The following is a 16,085-nucleotide window of genomic DNA, read 5'->3' as shown; positions in this document are numbered from 1 at the left end:
CCCGATGATAATTGTAATAGGGATGATGATGGCGCAAGACCACAGAGAAGGGATCACGAGCGGGTTCCTGGACGGATCGTCGCAGTAGCGGCCGCGCGATATGGAGGAAGGCGCGCGCACACACGCACTGAGCCTTGAGGGATGAATAGGATAGGTAGGCACTTGAGTGGTTTGCTCCCTCCTTGATTCCTGGCGTTGCAGCAGGACAGGGCAGGGCAGAGCAGAGCAGGGTAAGGCAAGGCAAGGCAAGCCAGGGTTGTTGGAGACTCTACCTAGAGACTCGAGACTCGAGAGTGATGGCATGGTAGAGGAGAACAGAGTGAATTGCGTGGAGAGACACTCAGTGGAAAGAGCCGGAAGAGAGCGCCAAAGGGCAGGCGCCGCCAACGCCAACGCCAACAGGTGGACGCTTTGCTCAGGGGTCGAAACTTGAGACGGCGCTAACCTGAGTGGGGTCGCCCTTTCTACTCGCCCAACAGCCTTTTTCCCTTTGGGCGACAAGACTTCACACACACACATACGTTCACTCTCTCTTACTCTTACATTCACTACTCACTGCCTACTCACTCATACACATTACTACTACTAGTTACTACTACAATCTACACAGTAGGTAACCTTTCACTACGTATACGGGTATTACACACTCACTCCACAGAACACACCCATCGTCCCATCATTTCATGCATCCCATGCGCCTCCCAAGTTCCAACCCCCAAACACCCCCCATAGTTATCTCAGCTTTGCACAGCCCTAAGGGACAAAACCTTACTCTTTTCAATCACCAATTGTCGTTAGCGACTCAGAGAAAAGAAACCAAGAGAGAGCCGCATCGACTTTCCACTCACGCCGACAGCTTGCCATACTGCCGCAGAATGTGCATCTCGAGCCTTCGCCTGCACCTGTGCCCCGCCGTGAAGCATGGCCATGCCTCATCTTAACGAACCCTTCATTCTAGTTATAACAACCGTGAGCGTAGCCAATTGGCCAAAGACATGTCTCAGCACCCGTTCCTTGCAGTCAATTCATCAATTCATCAATTCATCGCGTGAAATCGCCTGTTCTCCAGATCAGAACGGTGAGCAACCACGGCGGCGCAGCATCTCGATTCTTGATTCTTGCAAGTTGCGCCCAGGAACAACTCTACTGTGCCGTACCAACTACCTAGCCACCAACCTGGCCAACGTCGGTCCGTTGTTGCCCCCATATCGTACCAATGCCCCGAGGATCATAGGCGCGCATAGTATCATGGCGTTTTGAGGCCGCGCGAGCATCCGCCATTGCGCAATCGCATAAACTACCAATCTACCGTACAGTGGGATGGAGCCATCATGCCATCACGTGGACTCGTGAAGCCGCGAATGGAGCCGTCTGCGCCCCTCCATCATCGTCATCTGGTGTGGAGATTGAAATTAAAGAAAATGTTGACGCAGCAAATTGTGGTCCAACATGGCGTCGAGCGATCGCTCTGCTAACGATCTCCTAGATGCCGCGAGCAACATTCGATTGCAGGTGAACCCTTGCACTCGACCCTTGGCGGGTGGGTATTCCTCCAATCTGGGGTACGAAAGCCAACAACTGGTGTTTCAAACTGCGTAAGCGGACCATTGCTATTTCTAGACAAACCAGAAGAGGCAACTCGCACAAAAGAGGAATAAAATGGTTTGCACAAATCTCCCATGATCCAGATTGGTACTCAATGGGATCTCGACACGAGCGAGCTGTGCTGAAACATGCTAGAAGAAAGGACATGATTAGTCTACCATGTAGGATTGCAATGACTCGAGTACCGGGGCTTATGGAGCATCTCTACGGCAATTTGACGAGACATGCAACAATTTGATTAGAGATATGGACCAATGGTTGCTTGCCCGCTGACCTGAGCAAGGCGTGCTGTTTGCACTGACGATGCCTGGCAGGACGCGCCGGGGCAAAAGGAGCACTTGCGCAAGACCTCTGAGGTGACAGCCGCACGATCAGCTTGTAAAGTTGTTTCATTGATGCAGAAGGAATTGTCAGGACATCTGCAGAGTTGCAAGCGAAGGACGATTGCATGAACGACAACTGACGCACACTCGTCCTTTACGGGCCGGGAGATTAGATAGATGAAGCGATCAGCAAGGCGAGGGATGTCCCATGGACTCTTGTGGGGATCGAGAACATGCAGGAGGTCGGGAGAAGCGAAAGTTCGGGTGAATCGAACTGAAGCCGAACGATGACGGAGCTGTGGAAACATCACAGCGACTAAAATAAGTTCCCAGCAAGCGTGCTATTATCGGTAATTGCTTTCAAGCGTCGATGATCGAACAGCCGTAGAACGTATGGAAGGCAGTTCGACTGAAAAGAAGGGGTATCACGTGGATGCGTGGCTGGTGGATGAGCTGTGGCTGGTGGTGTCCTTTGGGCTATCCCACTTCCGGCTAGATGGTCCTTATGTGGGTTGGAAAACGCGTCGCGACTTTCGTCGCGTAGTTTTGGTGTTCGCGACCTCGGGAAGAGACAATTGCTGGTCCAAACGCAATCGACACTTGCCAACCTCCCGTAACCATAACAATTACGATTGTGAGGTCGTCGTCCGTACTTGTTATCCCTACACCACTACTTTCTCATATTTGCTGTATCTCGTCGACTATACATGAATTCGAATTTTTAAGTTCTTCCCCCCTTCTACTCATCGCTACCCTCGACATGGCCCATCCTGCGGCGCCCGCAGAACTTGCAACCGTTGTACCCATGGACGTGGACAATGAGCTTGAAGCCGATTCCACAGCCATCTCTCCAGAACCAAAAATCACACATGCCCCCGCACAATCCGCCAATGCACTATCAAAGTTGCTCGATGACGATGCCGACTCAGAGGTTGATGAGCCTCAAGCTCAGAAGCCGCGGCCGAACATCCTTACACGTTTACAACCTCAACACACCACCGGGGATTCGTCTTCAGACAGCGAAGATGATGCTGGTGTGAGCGCTTACGAGCGTGTCAAGAAGATGCTCATGAATAAATCAACTCAGAACGCACAAATGGAGTCACAATCAACTACACAAGCGGCAGCACAGGCAACATCACAACCCGCCTCGACTCTGGATATATCTCGCCTTTCAAGTAGTGAAGACGAGGATGATATGCCCGTCCAGAGAAAAGTCATCAGGAAGACAGCTACACGGATAGCAAGGGACACCCCATCTCCAGCACAGTCGCCCACAAAATCACATTCACGACACTCATCGCCGGGCCTGTTCGTTTCCCCCAATGGTTCTCCAGTGAAGAGAACTCGGCCCGTTAGCAATGCTTCAAATGACTCCGAATCCGATGAATTGCCTGCCTCGAGATCTTCCAAAGAGATGAAGGCTCGTGTTGAACGTATCAGAGCACAGAGATTGGCGAAGGAGAAGTCAACATCCGCAAAGAAGCAGACACATTCGAAAGAAGCGAGCACGGATGACGAGACAGATAGCGATCCCGATGGTGAGAACGGACGACGTCTCACACAACAATCCCGACCTACACGCAAGGCCGGGAAGAAGGCCTTGGAGGAAATGAGTCGGGAGCAGCAAAGGATCAGTCGAAATATGCAATTGGCCCACAAGGCAAAGACCAAGAAGAAGTATACGACAAAGGATCTCTTTGCTCGCTTCAATTACCAAACAGAAGCAACCGGAGCTCTACCCACTCCTCCCACGAGCTTCAGCCAAAGGTCGTCTGATGTAGAGCACGACAAACCCTATGACACACCGCCAACCAGCCCTCCAGTCCAGGAAGAATCGGCCAAGAACGACACGCTCACAGAATTGGAGGTTTCTGCCGCCTCGCCTTCTCTTGAGACTATTGGACTAGTCCCATCCGTGCATAAGGGGAAAGGCAGAGCTCCAGAATTCCAACATCTTCCACCAAACGCGGCGGAAGAGCAAGCAACAATACAGCGCGCGCAGGTTCCATCAATTCACGTAGAGAAGCCCTTAGCATCTGAAATGGTAGAACTTTCAGACTCAGAAGACGAACTGAAAACACCTCGACCGAAGAGTAGGTTCCCTGTATTTGACAGGGTACCACAGCAGAAGCAGCAACAATCATCATCTCTCCATCACCTCCGCCACCTTGCTAATTTGACTTCACCCGGAAAGAAGGGGGTGAAGGGCAAGCCTTCCATGACGATCATCGAATTGGGCTCTTCTCTCAACCAACTAGCACGAAAACAAGCTCAGCGGGAACGAGAGGAGAAGATCGAGGAGTTGCGTCGCCGAGGAATTCATATTGAGACGGCAGAAGAGCGTGAGAAGCATGAGTTAGAGATCGAGAACATCGTTGCCCAACTTGAAAAGGCTCGGCAGGAAGACCTCAAACTCACCAAACTCGAAAAGGCGGAAGCCAGGAAGAATGGTGAGGTTGGCGATGAGTTGGCATCTAGTGACGAGTCTGACGATGGAGACTATGCCGCCAGCGATGAAGATGGAGCACCTGAGTCTGAGCCCGAGGACGAGGTTGAGCTTGAGCTATCTGGCTCAGAGGACGAAAGTCTTGCGGAAGACGAGGATGATGTCGGGAACCATAACGACTTGATTGACGGTGCGGCGGAAGAGGAAGACAAGGAAGAAGACGAAGAAGACGAAGAGCTTGCCGAGATTTCCGAAGCCGCTGCAGTACAAGATGACGATGACATGGAGGAGACTCTCCTTCCAGTCACCAGAGCACGTCCTAGTAAACGGGCTCGTAATGTTATCGTCGATGATGAAGATGACAGCGAGGCCGATGTACCGAACAATAGCACGCCGACCCAACGACCATTGTCACCAACGCAGCAAGACGATGGTATGGCTGCGGCATTTGGCTTCGACAAGTCGTCTCCTTCGCTTGGACTAACCCAAATGTTTGCGGGAACAATGGCCGATCTACAGACTGGATCCCAGAACGCACATCCAATTGACAATGAGCCCGAACAGGACTCGATAGCCTTCCTTCGCAGTCTACCTGATAGCCAAGCAATGGTTTCGCAGTTCCCCGCCACACTTGTTCCCAACAGCCAGACACCCGTTTCCCCACAGAAGGAGTCCCAAGTCGGACAGTCCATGCCTCAGCTCAATCTCGGTATCAGTCAACTCATCGACACGTCTCCTGCCTTCTCGCACACTCAAGATTTTGAGCCGACGCAGGATGGAGGCTTTGAATTCACGCGGTCCCCCGCTGTCTTAATTGCGCCATCGTCCACGGTTGACACTGTCATGATGCCAGTTGCAGAGTCTCCTGTGAAACAAAGGAAGGGCAGGCTCCATCAGCGAAAGCAGCTGATTGCCGACTTCTCTGATGTTGAAGAGGAAAGTACAGCTGTAGAGAGCAACAACAAGCCAGATGCCGACAATGCATTTGCTGTTCTTAAGAAGGCTGCAAAGAAGGAGAAGAAGAAAGTCGACAAGTTCAACAAGAACACGAGTTGGGCAAAGGATATCGTCCAAGAGCAAGCTGAGGAATCTGAGGACGAATACGCCGGTATTGGTGGAGCAAGTGACGATGACAGTGCCGAAGATGATGAGGAGCTCGCAGAGATGATTGACCATGATGAAGTGAAGGTTGATGAGCGCAAACTTGCCTCTTACTTCTTGTAAGTCACTGAACTCGAGTTGATCTTGATTAATGCTAATTCATTTTCAGGGAGAAAGAGAAGGTCACGGATGAGAAGAACATCAACCAACTTTACAAAGACATCATGAACGGTGGGCTTCGGAAACGGCGAGGTGGTGACGCCTTTGACCTCTCTGACTCGGAAGACGAGGCAGAGCAGCGACGCAGGAAGAAGCAAATGCAGTTCCGACAAATGACCAAGGCACTCATCTCGGATGAGAGAATCGGCAAGATTGCCCAGAATCCCAAGCAGGCTGCATTCTTCAACACCCTCGCCGATCACTTGGAAGATCCAGACAACGACTTCCTGAACGAGCCTGAACTTCTCAACGGGGAAAGTCGGTCTCAGTCCCAATCAGAAGAGGGCAAAGAAACCAATGAGACTGCGGATGTAGCAATCCCTGATTCTCAGTCTGCCGAGGCCTCGGTCACCACAGGTGCTCCGGTCAATCCACTGAAGCGCAAGCTTCCCGACTCCCAAGAGAAGGAGAACCGTCCACCAGCTCACCTGCGACGGACCGCCGCCAACGAGACTCTTACGCGGAAGCCTATGACGATTGCCGATATCCAACACTCAGTCTCAGAACTCCTCGACGACCCTCGCGACGTCATTCCCGAGACTCAACCCTACGATTCAGATTCCGATATCGAGATCGAGCCTCCCGTGAAAGCAGCCTCACGCAAGCCGATCATCGACCGTCTTACCTTATCACGAACCACGATTGAGGTATCAGATGCTGCAGCTGGGGGCCACATGGCCTTCGTTTCAGCATCTGGAGGTACCCTGCCTGGCTTCCGCGTGCCGAGCTTGATTCGGAGAGCAACAAGCAACCTATCTACCGCTAGTAGCGGTAGCTCAGGAACCACTACGCCTGTGGAGGGCGGTGGTGTCAGGCGCGGTGGAACGGGCAGGAGCAACATCCACGCCCAGGCCAGGGAAGCCGAGAGGAGGGCTGCGTTGGATAAGGTGGAGAAGAAGAGGAAGGACGAGCTCAAGAAGAAAGTGAGCCGGGCGAAGAACCAGAGGAGCGTGCTTGCCAGCCTTGGAGGTGGCTTTGAATGATTTGACGTATACCCTTTCATAGTAATGGCGTTTCTAGGACATGGTCTTGAATAGGCATTGCAGCATCGTTAGGATTGAAAATTAGCATATCGTTCCATAGGAATCCACACAGTCCACAGCGGACTTTCCAACATCAAATACTTCTTTATGTACATGACACACAATATCCTACACTACACACACAGAGCTCCCTACCCCCTCAAACCCTCTCCGTAATCCAAATCGCCGTCCTACAGCCCCCCCTAATAACATTCGTCAACAACTCATACGGCCTGGCACCCTTCGCATCATTCTCAACCGCATGATCCAAATGCTCCAACTCCTCATCCCTAATCCTCCTCAACTCCCCCACCATCCCCTTAAACTCCGCACTCACCTCCTCGCCCCTCCCCTCCATCTTCTCCGCCCAGTCCAACAGCACCCTAACCTGCTCATTGTAATGCGACCCGATCTCCGTCTCCACCGCCTCCGTACACGCCATCGCCGCCTCCCGCCCCATCACCGCCGTGCCCCACCCCAGCACGCTCGCCGCCGCGTGCCACACGGGATACATGGCCGTCGGGCGCACCCGGTGCTTCGCGATCAGCGCGTTGAAGTACTGGAAGTGCCCGGCTTCTTGGTCGTACATGTGCTTCATCAGTGGGCGCAGGTTGGGGTGCGCGCGGATGAGAGGGGGCGTCTGCGAGGCGTAGATTAGCACCGCGGCGAGCTCGCCGGCTTGGTTGACGCGGAGGGCGGAGTCGAGGAAGGAGGACTGCTCGGGTGTGAGGGGGGAGCGCATGGAGGGGTACTTTGGGGCGGGAGAGGGGGTGGAGTTGGGGTTGGTGTTGTTGGTGCTGTTGGTTGTTGTTGATGCGGTTGAGTGGTGGCGCGATGATAATGATGATGACGGTGGTGATATCTGGCGATGGGGAATCGCAATTGTGCGCGGAGCTAGGAAGTCTAGGACGGGGAGTGGTGTCTGGCGAGACGGGATGCGCGCAATTGAGCGGAGGAGTGGCATTGTGGGAGGCATTTTGAATTGGGATGTCGTGAAGTTGTTGATGTTGGTTGTGAGAGGGACATTTTATGTCGTTCGAGATGAGGTATGGATAGCTCTAGTGCAGGCGCTAAGACCAATCCCTTTTGGGGAACGCTAGGTTTGGAACATCTGGTGACAGAAAAGAGTAGTTGGGAAGTACCGCTTTGCTATTTACGTGTTATGTGAATTAACCTATTTTATTATCTATTAAGAGGTGATCTCTTCATACTATCGATTAAGTAGCATACTGAAATGCGGTATTGGGATTCCAGGATTTAATTCGAAACTTCTTATGTGTGGTGAAGATGCTCTGATAGATATCAAACTTTACGTCTTGTCTATTTGAGAGCTACACTCCCACCAGCCTAGGTAATTATGTCTCTCCAAGGTCAGTCTTCCGGCTGTGGCCGTGACCGTGGCATTTCGCCCGCATTCAAGGTCAGTAATTCATTGCCAGGCTCCTTTGGCTTGGAACCGAAGACGCTCCGGGACAGCAAATAGGACGCAGCTTTCTTCAGCACGGCATGCTTCCTAACGATGGCTGGAAAAGTAGGTGTGCAGAACACAAGGATCACGCAAAGTATCTCCAACAGACACGCAGAGCCAACTGCCGAGATGGCATATATCTTGTCCGACGAAGTGAGGAACCGTGCCGTAGCAACAAGCCGATAGATGGCGGATATCAAAGCACTTCAAGGACATGTCAGCTTTCTACATCAGAGTGTGGAGAAGCACAGTGGAGCTCACAGTAAGCCAATACCAAAGATTATTGCGATGCCAATCTTGCGTCTCAGCGTCATCTGTAAACGCCAGATAAGATTTTGGGGCAGGACTAGCACAGCGATATCGAGTACGACGTTGACGCACGATGAGGCCATGTCCAAGATAAAGGTTTTGGTACAGGTTTTAGGGATGGCTCGATCCCATGTCCCCTTATACGGCCTACAAGAACTTGCTGATACAATTATACACGTTGAGAAGAATAGTATATTGAAGACCAGCAAAGTGTAGCACGTTCTCTTTGAAGACGCAGTAAGCTTCTGCAAAATAAGATGTTGAGACATACGTCCGTATATTATTGCCAGATCGGAAGACATGTGCGAGAAGGAGTCAAAGTAACGAAAATAGTATACTCACCGAAAACCACGGGCTAATGCCGTATGGAGCAAAGAGTCGAGTCCACTCTAGCAAGATTGCTGCCTTCAGAAACATCACGGACGTTGTGTAGAAGTTGAAGCCTAGATGAATATACTACTCTACATTAGCTTTCACCAGGGAAAAGAAGTACTGTTCTTGCGAGAAGAACTCACCCATAGTTCCTCGGCCATGTCCCTGACACGTATATCCCACTGATGCACAAACACCCCTACACCGGCGATGATGGCAAAAATGCAGTACACGAAGCAGATGAACAAAGCCTGTAATCATGGCATCAGTCCGACAAGAAATACGGCTATAGGACAGGGTGGGAATTATCTTACATATCCAGAGAATCCAAGGACTCAATTATGGATTCTGTTAGCACAGAGAGTGATCGGAAGGAGAGGATTATCGTACAATCTTCTATGTGAATCTTTTTGTGAATGAAAATCCGCGTGTAAGCTCTTAAACCAACAGCTAGTGTCGTTACCACCAAACAGAATATCGCTACAAAACGTCCGATGCTGTTCCCGTTCGGAGGGTTGTCAAACCGGGATGTGGTGCCGTTTGGAGGAGGTATTGAAGGCCCATCGAGGGGGTTTTCCCGCGCCAATGGTGGAAGTGAGTGGATCCCTACATTCGACATGTGGAACGAGAGATATCTTTTGGCGTATGGGGCTTTTTTTGTGAATGTAATGAAACAATGGCCGTCATCTTGAAATAAGGAACTTAGCGATATGCTATCATAGAGTGCGGAATAAAAGCCACAACTACTTACCGAACAGTCGTTCGCTCGGCGATTGAGGTGGGGGCGAAGGGAGCTGTCACCATGCGGCATGATGCATACATATGCATCCTAGACATTGATTACAAAAAAGGGTGTCGAGGCAATTATCCGATGAACACCGAGTAAGCTGAAAACGATACATAGAGAGAATAGGAAAGTGGTCACCGTACCGCAGTTTGTACGACATAGACGGTTGGGAAAGACCCGTACACCGGTAACTTACTCGGTATCGGTGCTACCGGGTGTGGCTCGTTTGAACCACAGATTCGCAGAAGCTACCATGGAATATATATTGCTGACTAGATCAGGCGTATTTGGGTTTCGCTGTCAATGCCTTTTTCTTCCCCCAGGCCAATGAAAACTCGTGTCTGCACTCCAGATCTGATAAGACTACCAATGCCAGTTTGCAATCTCCTGTAGCCACACTATTATTGCAGCGATACTATTTTGTAGAAGAACGAAAGTTGTGCAGATAAATATGGTCAACAGATGACGTATTTGTGTCTAGAGAATCTTTTCCTCAGGATGAGCTACGCTGATTGATTGAATGTTTGCCCGATCCTTTGTAGAGCAACTAGCTCGCTGTTTTCTGGCCTGCTTCGTCTTCCTCAGTGTGTTGTTTTGCCAGCTTGATAACATCTACCCACGTTGGTGGCAGACGTTGTGTTTTGACCACGAGATCCTCCACGTCTGAGCCAAAACACACGAGGGCGTCTTCACTTGCCCATTCACCGGTTGCCATCAAACCAACCGGGATCTTTCTCGAAATGCCCATATCAGATTTTCCTTCGGGAACAGCATAGCCGGCAGGTACGCTGATACTTGGGGCTCCACAGAAGTTCGCAAGCCATATATACTCCATAGTCTCTTGTGTTCGATCTCCATCACTAATCCCGTACGTAAGCTCAGAAGCCGATTGAATTGGCCAGCCGACGCATGCTGTAGTAGGAGTTACAATGATCATTCCGGGGTGCTTCTTCCATAACCAGGCAAGATGTTGCATGAGAGCATTTCGTAGCTTCTGGGCGAGAAGATAGTCAGTAGACGGCGTTGTCCGCCCCAAAGCGAGTAAGATGCGAATTGCTGGGGAGATTCCTTGGGTATCCGGCAAAACCGTTGCTGCATCTGTAAGCATTGTTAAAGCATGTGCAATTCGCCCCTCAACGACAAACGGAATGTCGATGTTAACGGTTGTGTAATTTCCGTTGGCGCAAAGGCGATCGATCATACTGCGGCAAAGTTGCTGAATGCCCGGGGAAGCATGCTGAAACCATCTTTTAGGAATTCCCATCACTCTGGGCTTGTCTGAATTGTGACCCATTGTTTGAGATGCCTCTGTGGAAAGCTCGAAAGGTGAATTCGGATGCGGCTGGGAGACCACATCGTACACGGCGGACAACGAGCTCATATCTGCTGCGATTGGGCCTTTAACAGCACACGTGCTACTGTGATTCGGATTCGGCCTGAATGACAGGCGATTGTGGCTTGGCTTCAGACCGTAGACAGAACAGAACGATGAGGGTATTCGAACGCTTCCACCAGCATCGCTTCCCATCGCAATCGGCACCAAACCAGTAGAAACAGCATACGCTGATCCGGAAGAGCTACCGCCGCAATAATACGCCGGATTGTACGGGTTGAGCGGTGTTCCATAAGTGATGTTGTTACCGGAAGTGTCTGCCAGTATAAGTCGACTAGTAGGGTTTGAAAAGGAACATGCCTTACCCATGCCATATTCAACCATTGATACTTTGCCCAACACTATCGCCCCAGCCTCTTTAAGCTTTTCAACACACCAGCTATCGACCCTTTTCACATCTTTCTTTCCATCCACGCTTTCTTTCGCGGACCCTAGGGTAGTAGCATATCCTTCGACATCGTATTCGTCTTTGATAGCTACTAAGATGCCGTCCAGAGGCCCGAGCGATCTCTTTTCTTGGTACCGCAAAGTAGATCTTTTTGCAGCTTCTAGTACCAAGTCCGCGTTTACATCGATCCATGCTCTTGAATGTTCACCGGGCAACTGCGTGTCTCGTTGAATCATGGGGAGAACTACCTTTGCAACTGCAAGTGGGGTAATATCTCCGGAAAGATATTGACTCCTGTAGTTAGCTACAGAGTAACGAGAAGATTTAGAATTATTCAGCTTCACATTGCTGAAGGTTTCTAGTTTAATTTTGCGCTCATCTGCTCCGCGGTGGGAAGAGTCTGGGACTCCAATGGGAATAACAGTAGGGTCGAATCGTGCTTCAATCTCGTCGATATGCTCCCGAATGATGGTAAGAGAGCCAAAACCTGCATTGTTCCACACCAGTTTTCGAATGAAAGCAACTCTCTCTATGCTGCAGAGCCGACCGCGGTGTAAGCTTGCATTATTGAACGTGAAAGAGCAATGACTTACACGATTGCAAAGATGACCAGAAACCAGCCTGAAAGTCTGGGATTGTGCCTTCTTTGTTCGTTGTACGGCACAGCAGGTCTATACTGATCAGTCTTGAATCTGAATCAAATATCAAAGAGCTCGATCCAAACTTACGCACGAACTGGGTCGGGGTAACGCAACATCGTCTGACTACTTTGCGAGTCATTCATAGCGCGATCTTAAGGTGTTCCAGATGTATAGAGGGGGGAACCTTTTGAGGTTTCGAGCAGTGCGTTAGTGAAGTCGGTAAGACAGCCAGCATGTGTATTCGATATTATAACTACGCCGCATTCCTATTTGGGGGCACGCGGCAAGAGTGGCACCCCACCCTCAGCGCCTGACCTACAGTCTGGAAATACTGATAATGGCTAGTACAACAAGTAAAAAGCGGGACCTACAACTTGATTGGCGATGGTAGAAATAAATAATTCAACTTTAATTTGGCATCAAACAATGCTCGGTGGATGCTAGATACCCCAATCTGTATGCTTCCTTGCTACAGTGATGTGACTCTTTGCACTGCAATCCCTTGATTTTCCCAAAGTTCGCATGTACAAAGGCAGACTTATTTCATGAACCCCGGTCTAAGCGCGATAACATAATTGATGTCTGATTTATCATTACTATACTAAAGTTAGCTCACAAATTATGGTCTGATCATTTGCTAGCACGGGCAAAAATCCTTCGAAGGGTGAGTAGCTCATGAAGGGAGTGAGTGTATTGACTGCACTTCCCTGCCCTGAGGTTCAAACGACCGTCCGTATACTTCAACCGCTTCATACATCATCAGAATACTTTCCCATTCATGCCTCCTGGATCCAATGGGCATGAATTTGTTAGTACTGTCGCCCTTCTTTATCCAAAAGCCGGCAAAAGCAATGCTATCAAAACCGTGATAAGTGAGTTGACGTGGATGATATGCTCCCTGAAGACGACATCAGATTGCATGCATGTTCAATTAAGTAGCTGAAAGTTCTCACCGGCTTTTAGGGCCTGTCTTCAAAATCTGAGTTGCCCATATGCAATATCTAGCAACATAATGCTATAGCTCCTTGCGTGCCATATGTCACGGAAATGCTTAAGCTAAACAATACACAATAGTAAAGTTTTTTTTTTTTTTAAATAATAGTAGCGATAGTAAAAGTGTCACTTAAGACATGGATTCCGATCAGGCACTATAGAGTCCTCAATACCTTGAAGTACGCGTATTTCCTCTACAATAGAAGTGTATACTATTATGCTCCCTAATGTAGTCTAGCGCCACGGAGAAGGCCCAAGGGAAAAGGGAACAGGGGTGGCGGGATGGCTAGAAGATCTTGGCACACGCCTTAGAAAGTCTCCCAACGCCTACTCGCTGCTCCTTCCCTCTCCTCCAATTCTCTCTCCTAACCCTCGACACTCAACCCCCTCTTTCACCTCTTCACGTCTCCACGGTCGCACGGCAGGCTCCTTTCGATCAGTATCATATCTCTATCCTAACCAACCTCTCCTTGTTTCTAAATTTCCGGTCGAGCGCTGCAACATGTCTGATCTTGACGACGAGCTCTTCGCCCTCGCTGGCGGTGACGAAGATGTAGACGTTGAGGAAGGCGAGGCGTGAGTATTCCTCCTGCCATCAAATTTCAACTCGATTCCATACCCATTCCACGCGTCCATCTCCATATCGCCCGTCAATCGTCTTCCATGGCTCTGACAACGCTCCCAGGTCCTCGGTCGCCGCCTCCTCGCCGAATTCGCTCGGATCCGATGCCATGGATGAGTCCGACTCGGAACGCGAGGACGATACGTCCGCCAAAGAAATCTCTACGCTCTACCCGCTAGAGGGTAAGTTCATCGACGCAAAGGATCGAAGTCGCATCCTCAGTCTCCCGGAGATTGAGCGCGAGACGATTCTCGGTCAGCGTCAGGAAGAGATTTCAGGCCATCAGTTCAGGGCCGAGTTGGCTCGCCGCGCAAAGGCAAGCGAAAAGACGAACGCTGCGAGCGACAAGAAGCGAAAGGCTTCCTCACTCGAACCCGAAGATGCTCAACGTAAGAGTAGTCGCCAGAAAGTCAAGACCAGGACAAACGACAATCTGGAGGCGTACAAACAGAAGCGAAAGGAACGCGACCAACAACTCCAACGTATGGATGAGCGTCGCAGCGGACGGAGGCACTCGAGCTCCCCTGAGCGAGGTGTCGAATCCGATCTAGACGCTGAAGGAGAGAGCGAGCCAGACTGGGATGAGCAGGAGCGCGTCAAACAAGCAGCCCGCGACGAGCAGCCCGCACAGCTCATGCACTTTGAGGCGGTTCGAGTTGGTAGAGGCTTCTTCTCGAAGGTATGCTTCTACCCTGGCTTCGAGGATGCTATGGTTGGAACTTTCGCCCGTGTTGGCACCGGTCAAGATGCCCAGAAGAGGACACTTTACAAGATGGCGCAGATCAAGGGTATGTACCACACGATCGAATTGGGAACGTCCACTGACCTTGATCAGGCTTTATATCTGGCAAACCATACGTATTCGAAGGCAAGGATGGCCAACGATTGGCAACGGATCAATATGTTGTCACCCAATACGGCTCCACCAAGAAGGAGTACAATTTCACTTTCCTTTCCAATGGTCGCTTCACAGAGGTTAGTCAATATAATACCCCATGACCGTCCATTGCTAATGCTGTATAGGCCGATTTGGATTCTTACAGACAGTCACTTCTCGAGTCCAACTCTCGATTCCCCACAGAGAAAACCCTTAAGAGGAAGTTTGACGACATCAAGAAGCTCGAGAACCGCTTCTGGACCGACGCTGATATTACCGACCGTATCAAGAAACAGAATAAATTCTCGCATATCCTGTCTAGGGGTTCAGGAGACAATCCGGCCCCAAGGATTGCTACCCAGGCCGAGCTAGAGTCCCGCCGCATCGCCGAATTGAACAAGAAGAACCGGATGCTCGATTCGGAGCGTGTCCGCAAAGCACAGATTGAGGATTATCATCGGACACTCAAAGAGAAGAAGCAGCGTGAACGCGAGTGGCAGGCAAAGAAGGCCGCGGAGGAGGCTAAGAAGAGGGCTGAGGAAGAGAAGGCCAAGAAGAAGGCCGAAGCCGATGACCTGTTCGATGGCGACTCAAGGACCGGTACCCCACGCTCCGGTACACCAAAGCCCGGAGAGAAGAAAAAGGAACCCAAGAAGGGTCTACCCACATTCCGTAAGCCTAAGATGGACGACGACATCATTGCCTCGATGGACATCGGAATTGATATTGAGATCTAATTGACATCATTCCACGACGACGGTCCAATGGAGGGTGAACAAAAGGCACCAATACCATGCTTCGGTGTGGTTGCATCAGACCGCTGCAGAGAGAACCAGCAGTCCTGATCGCTTGTATTTTTGGAAGTTTGCATAGCAAGGAGTCGGGATGGCATTCGATTTACATGTTTATGGCAATTATCATTATCTGGCCCCGTCTGGCTTGCATTGCCAGGTCTTCTTTTATCATGGAATCATCAAGGTAACTTTTCGGATTCGTCATACTTCGGGTGAATGGTTTCGGTTTCGGTATCGTTCGTGGCAGGTTGTCCAATCCAGATTACCTACAAAGAAAGAAAGTCATGACCATGTTCAATTGTCCCATTGACGTTAAAAATCATACCAAAAAATAATAATATAAGATACCCCCCATTTGTAAACTTGGACTTGTCCACATGTGTGCGTATGTATGCTTACCGTTCAATTGCTCGTACTTGATCTATAAATCCTTTCAAATTCCTTCCCCTCTTCATTCTCCTGCGTATCTTCTTGCTGTTTTTCCCACCGTGAACATGTTCTGAACGAAACTCAATGCATATGACGACATGTAATGGAGCGACGTCGTCCAATTCTTAGCCGAGAAACGTAGGTCGAACATCATCACTCTGTCACTTCATCAACAATGCCATGGAGAAAACCAAAACCAATGAATGAAAAAGTGATCAGTTTGACGCCTAGGCCGAGGCCGAGGCCAAGGTCGATGATATCCCCACATCAAAAACGTCCCTCTATCTGTCTAT

General features: G+C 50.2%; 5 protein-coding genes across 5 annotated transcripts; 2 read left to right on the top strand and 3 right to left on the bottom strand.

Annotated features, from left to right (window-relative positions):
* The first annotated feature begins 2,462 nt into the window (after positions 1–2,462).
* On the top strand, positions 2,463–6,780 carry BU24DRAFT_11004 (uncharacterized protein). Its single transcript, XM_033520784.1, has 2 exons — positions 2,463–5,597; positions 5,648–6,780. Exons 1-2 carry the CDS (start codon positions 2,689–2,691, stop codon positions 6,678–6,680), a joined length of 3,942 nt encoding a protein of 1,313 aa, XP_033389260.1. The 5' UTR covers positions 2,463–2,688; the 3' UTR covers positions 6,681–6,780.
* Positions 6,671–7,740, bottom strand: BU24DRAFT_416583 (COQ7-domain-containing protein). Its single transcript, XM_033526493.1, has one exon. It carries the CDS (start codon positions 7,693–7,695, stop codon positions 6,880–6,882), a length of 816 nt encoding a protein of 271 aa, XP_033389259.1. The 5' UTR covers positions 7,696–7,740; the 3' UTR covers positions 6,671–6,879.
* A 111-nt stretch (positions 7,741–7,851) lies between these two features.
* On the bottom strand, positions 7,852–9,670 carry BU24DRAFT_10992 (uncharacterized protein). The gene is made up of 7 exons (XM_033520783.1): positions 9,620–9,670; positions 9,259–9,555; positions 9,183–9,202; positions 9,012–9,119; positions 8,839–8,952; positions 8,449–8,720; positions 7,852–8,391 (listed from the first exon to the last, which is right to left on the bottom strand). The coding sequence occupies exons 2-7, from the start codon at positions 9,485–9,487 to the stop codon at positions 8,091–8,093; spliced, it is 1,044 nt and encodes a 347-aa protein (XP_033389258.1). The 5' UTR covers positions 9,488–9,555; positions 9,620–9,670; the 3' UTR covers positions 7,852–8,090.
* A 303-nt stretch (positions 9,671–9,973) lies between these two features.
* Positions 9,974–12,303, bottom strand: BU24DRAFT_361487 (amidase signature enzyme). Its single transcript, XM_033524146.1, has 4 exons — positions 12,165–12,303; positions 12,030–12,107; positions 11,354–11,970; positions 9,974–11,305 (listed from the first exon to the last, which is right to left on the bottom strand). The coding sequence occupies exons 1-4, from the start codon at positions 12,218–12,220 to the stop codon at positions 10,203–10,205; spliced, it is 1,854 nt and encodes a 617-aa protein (XP_033389257.1). The 5' UTR covers positions 12,221–12,303; the 3' UTR covers positions 9,974–10,202.
* A 1,138-nt stretch (positions 12,304–13,441) lies between these two features.
* Positions 13,442–15,714, top strand: BU24DRAFT_416580 (uncharacterized protein). Its single transcript, XM_033526492.1, has 4 exons — positions 13,442–13,646; positions 13,756–14,480; positions 14,528–14,667; positions 14,716–15,714. Exons 1-4 carry the CDS (start codon positions 13,573–13,575, stop codon positions 15,304–15,306), a joined length of 1,530 nt encoding a protein of 509 aa, XP_033389256.1. The 5' UTR covers positions 13,442–13,572; the 3' UTR covers positions 15,307–15,714.
* Positions 15,715–16,085: the final 371 nt, after the last annotated feature.

This window comes from Aaosphaeria arxii (assembly GCF_010015735.1).
Source record: "Aaosphaeria arxii CBS 175.79 unplaced genomic scaffold BU24scaffold_1, whole genome shotgun sequence".
Classification (NCBI taxonomy): domain Eukaryota; kingdom Fungi; phylum Ascomycota; class Dothideomycetes; order Pleosporales; genus Aaosphaeria; species Aaosphaeria arxii.
The sequence above is the reverse complement of the archived record's forward strand: the minus strand, read 5'-3'. Positions and strand labels throughout refer to the sequence as shown.